This window comes from Octopus sinensis, linkage group LG1, assembly GCF_006345805.1.
Source record: "Octopus sinensis linkage group LG1, ASM634580v1, whole genome shotgun sequence".
Classification (NCBI taxonomy): Eukaryota; Metazoa; Mollusca; class Cephalopoda; order Octopoda; family Octopodidae; genus Octopus; species Octopus sinensis.
This window is the reverse complement of record NC_042997.1, coordinates 154007645-154012836: the sequence shown is the minus strand read 5'-3', so window position 1 is coordinate 154012836 and position 5192 is coordinate 154007645. Positions and strand designations below refer to the sequence as shown.

Here is a 5192-nt window from a genome sequence, read left to right as displayed (position 1 = left end):
CCCCGGGTCGAGGGAGTCCTTTAATATCCTCGCCCGTTCGGCTTGGCACAGTTTACAACGCTTGGTCCCGTTTATGTAGGGGGCCTGGATTTTCTAGGATTCTCCATGATGAAATATCATGGAGAATCTTAGAAAATCCAGGCCCCTGGAATTCCTTCGTCCTTCAGCCGCTATACATGGCTGGCGTATCTTCTTTCCAGTATCCTGAAAGAGGACCTGTGGTTGGAGAGGTGTCGCTTAAATGTGTTATCGGAGCATCCAACGTATTTCTTTGCGCGAGCGTTGGCGATGTTTTATCTGCTAATGTTCGCGCTGCTGCTACCGCTGTTGTTGGTACTGGTGCTACTGTTGTTGATATTGGCGTCCTTGAAGGTAGCGATTATTTTGGTGTTGTTACCGATATATATATATATATATATATATATATATATATATATATATATATATATATATCCGCTCAGTCGAAGTCGACTCTCGGTCACTCGTTGGATCAGTGTCCTCCAGTCAGTTCTATCCTGGGCCGCTTCCTTCAGACTGGCCATGTCCATTCCGGTATCACTCCTGATGGTGTCAAGCCATCGGGTTCTTGGTCGGCCTCTTCCTCTCTTGCCACTGACCATCCCGAGCATGATGTCCTTCTCCAGGGATTATGCCAATCTACGCTTGGTGATCCCAGCTTCTAGCGACATTTTCGGCCTTATCTGCTTAAGAACTTCTCCATTGGTGAGCCTCGCTGTCCATGGAATCCGAAAAAGTCCGCTGTCCATGGAATCCGCAATATATACATATATATATATATATATATATATATATATATATATATATATATATATATATATATGTATACTGTCAATCTAACAAGAACGTGACAGTAGGGGGTACACCACCGTTATATAGCCCTAGGAGGCATCGAACGCCTCCTGACAGCTTCGACACATTTTATACTGTGTCCTTATATACACATACGAAGGGGAGACAAACACCCCCAACCGCCGGAACTGCATCTAGGGACACCGTGTTTCAGGATCATTGTCCTTCATCGGCCTAGAGTAGCAGACACCGGTCAGCTGGCGATATCTGTCTCGACTTCGTATCTGTATATATCTATAGTCAGTGAAGTCTATTCACTGATTATCAAAATAAGAAATATTTCTTTGCCATTACAGCGATATCGCATTATAGCATCATTGTCATTTTGTAATTCTATCAATTCCTCCTGAACGTCATCCCCTCAATCGACTGCAATGATTATAAATAGTTGCGATATGTAGTTAAATTCTCATCAACTAATTTATCTTTCAAAGTATCAAGTTGTGGAAATTGATGGAACTGACGTTTTGAAATGTTAGTCTTATACAACACCAATTTCGACATGAAAGTGGTGATAAATAATTTACAATAAACGGGAGTTTTTCTGTTTCCTTGCAATAACTTATTCAAATCATTTAATTTTGTGAATATATCACAAAGAAAAGAAATATCATAGCCATCAATGAAGCGGACAGTGGAGTAACTTCAAAGAAAGATATGATTATATGAAACAGTTCAACAAAGCGTAAAACACAGTTGCCTTTTGACAGCCACTTCGGTAGGGTACAAGAGTTTAGTATGGTCCTCGTCATTTCCCAGACAGAGTTGACGGAAAATTCGATCAGACAAGGGACTGGACTTCAATTTGTTCACAGTTTTGATAACTAATCGTACCGCATCATTCAACCTACCGTTCATATTTTTTGCCACTAAATGCTGCCGGTGTGCCAAGCAATGAACAGTATCTGGTTGGAAATTTCACGCTTTAGGAGAGATGAAAAACCTCAGTATCTTCCTATAATCGAAGGGGCTCCATCAGATGCACAGGCATGAATATTACTGAGTGGGATATTATGTTCAAAAAGGAAAGATTTCAGAGTGTGAAAAATAGCTCTTGAATCAAGAGGCAATTTCTCTATGAACAGCATTTCCTCACAAGGTCGAAGTTCTTTGCTGAAATACCGAACATATACCATCATCAAACATTGATTGTCCACAACAGTTGACTCATCCACTTGTATAGAAAATTCAGAACACTGGAGAATATTAATCAGCTGACGTTTGACATCGTTAGCCATTTTATCGATGCTTCGAGAAATTGTGCTATTATTAAGTGGGATCTTCTTCATAATGTTATCGGGTTTTTCGTGCATAACGGTTGACAAAACCTCTTCGATGACTGGGCGGAGTAATGTTTCTCTAATTGTGTGGAACTTAGCAACAAAGAAAACGCAATGTTGTACGATGCAATCAACCTATCATTCTCCTGTTTACTAGTTTCCTGGAGTGGCGTGTTGAATGTATGTAATTTTTTTTTAAAGAGGAGCTCAGTTGCAAAAAGTGTGATACATTCTGTTTCAAACTTGTCAACTTTAGCCGATACCGGCTTGTCCTTCTCAGAATGCTTTGCATCAAAATGATACTTCAAGCGTGAAGGTTCCAATGCTTCATTGGACAATGTTTGTTGACAAAGAAGGCTCATTGGTAGCTGACAGTTCTGAGGAGAGGGAATAAATTCGAACGATAAATAATCACTACTGTACTGTCGACAAATTTTCTTGACTGGGGGCATCAGTAAAGTAAAAATGTGAAAACGAATTTCTACAGATGGCGTCAGAAAGGCAGTATGGTATTCCCAAAGAGAAGAAGACAATAGAGCAGAGTCAGATGATACATCTTTACTGGAGCAAATACTGATCTAGTCCGTGTATCTGCCAGCATTTCAAAAATTTAAGTTTATCGAAAATTTTAAAATTTGGCACAATAATGTACCTGTCGAAGCTAAAAAGCTGGAGTTATTCAACTTTTCCTAGAAAAATGTTTTAAAAAAGTTATAGAGGTTTAAAGTTTGATCATTTTCAATCAGTCAAGAAGCACAATTTCAAAGCTGTCATTTTGTGCGTGACTACACATTTTGTCAACAGCCTGAAAATAGCACTTGTATTTTGATATGAAACCACAGAATTACGCACGACTTATAGCTCCTCATAACTTTTTTATTTTTCGGATTTTCAGGAAGTTTTTGCAAGTTTGAATTATACACGCGGGAATTCATGCGATTATGCCCCCCCCCCCCACATAAAAAAAAAGTTGTTGTAGAGTGTGATTTAAGGCCTAGGCCTATTTGGCTGCTGTTTTTAGCACGCATGATAATCCTCTCAATGACTACAACAAAAATATTCGATCGATAGGCAAGTCCGCGTTTTTAATACGAAGGGACGTCTCATGCGAGTAGTCAAATCGATAAAAGTGAATCTTTATTTTAGGCATGCCTAGATATTGGTAAATGCAGACTTGATTTCTAAAAATTCATTGTCACCCACGAAATGTTCATATCGCCCGACAAAATCTCAAATCGTCCACCATTTTCTAGAAATTCGCCCATCGTCCACATGTAAATTGAAATCGCCCACCGGTGCGCGATATCACCCACTTTGGGAAGCTATGGGTTAGACCTTAGAAAGTATGAAGCCAACCGACGTTGAGACTAGAAAGAAGTAAGCTTTTATAGCTGACGCTGGGCTCAAATGCTTGTTTGGAACAGACTGTCTCATGTGACTTATTTGGAGGCTGTGATTGGTTGGGTTGCATATTGGCGCGCGATAGAGTAAAAGACAAATTGCACCAATACCAACCAATCGGAGTGGTAGACACAATAGGGTCCAAAACAGCGCCCAATGTTTAGCTATTGTATACTATGTTCGTAAGTATGTAATATAAGAGAGGAAGCTCACTAGAGTTCGCTATATGTGTGTGTGTGTGTGTGTGTGTGTGTCAGTGTATATGCATGTATATTACCTTTTAATGGAAGAATTATTCGAACAAATCGACTCCAGATTTAGTTTTAAATGTCTGGACTTATGCTATCGGTGTCTTTCGTAGAACAGCTTTACAGGGGTGTAAACCAGCCAACACAGGTTGTCAAGCACTGCTAGACAAACACATAGATACACCCATATGTGTATATACATGACAGGCTTCTTTCAGTTTCCGTCTACCAAATCCATTTGAAAGGGTTTGGTCAGCACAGGGTCATAATGGAGAACACTTGCTCATGTTCAGTCCCATGCAATAGGACTGAACTCGGAACCACTTGAGAAGCCAACTCCTCAACGCTCAGCCACGTTTACACTTACGTGTGTGTGTGTGTGTGCGCGCGCGCGCGCGCGTGTATCAACTTGATTTTCGCTGTAAATTTGGCTCTTCTTATCAATATAAACTAATAGTTATTCTTAAATTTGTTGAAAAATTTTATGAACACGCATCGACACGCACAACTAAGTGTTGTAGCGGATTGTCTTACAGTTTCAGTACATATACAACGATAATTTTAGTCATACATACATACATAGATACATACACACATGCATACACTTACATTCACGCACACCCACACACTGATAAATTCAAGCATATTGACGCAGTAAACGGATGAAGTGTCAGAGGTGTGTATGATGCGTAGGTGTTAGGTAGGATGGATTGCACGTGTCACCGCAGTTATAAGAGTGTCGATAAATGATTGCGTGGAAGGGAGTGTATGGGAGTTAAGTGGGGTGTATTGTTCTGGGTGGGGTGTGTGAGAGAAGGAGAGTGAGTGAAAGAATGAGTGACAGATAAGGATAGTTAGATAGATAGATAGAAATAGAGAGAGAGGGGAAGGAGAAATAGAGAGAGGGTATGTGTGTGTGTGTGAAACAGAGAGAGAGATGGTTATTTCTACGCTAGGCACAAGGCCCTGAAAATTTTGGGGGAAGGGGGCTAGTCGATTATATCAACCTCAGTGCGTAACTGGTACTTATTTCATCAACTCCGAAAGGAAGAAAAGCAAAGTCGACTTCGGTGGAATTTGAACTCAGAACGTAGCGACGGGCGAAATACCTATTTCTTTACTACCCACAAGAGGCTAAACACAGAAGGGACAAACAAGGACAGACAAACGGATTAAATCGATTATATCGACCCCAGTGCGTAACTGGTACTTATTTAATCGACCCCGAAAGGATGAAAGACAAAGTCGACCTCGGCGGGATTTGAACTCAGAACGTAGCAGCAGACGAAATACCGCTAAGCATTTCGCCCGGCGTGCTAACGCTTCTGCCAGCTGACCGCCTGAGAGAGAGAGAGAGAGAGAGAGAGAGAGAGAGAGAGAGAGAGAGAGAGAG

The 5192-nt window shown here is 40.8% G+C and overlaps 1 protein-coding gene across 1 annotated transcript; it reads right to left on the bottom strand.

Annotated features, from left to right (window-relative positions):
* Positions 1 to 1814: 1814 nt before the first annotated feature.
* On the bottom strand, positions 1815 to 2183 carry LOC115226115 (zinc finger BED domain-containing protein 5-like). Its single transcript, XM_029797138.1, has one exon. The coding sequence runs from the start codon at positions 2181 to 2183 to the stop codon at positions 1815 to 1817; it is 369 nt and encodes a 122-aa protein (XP_029652998.1).
* Positions 2184 to 5192: the final 3009 nt, after the last annotated feature.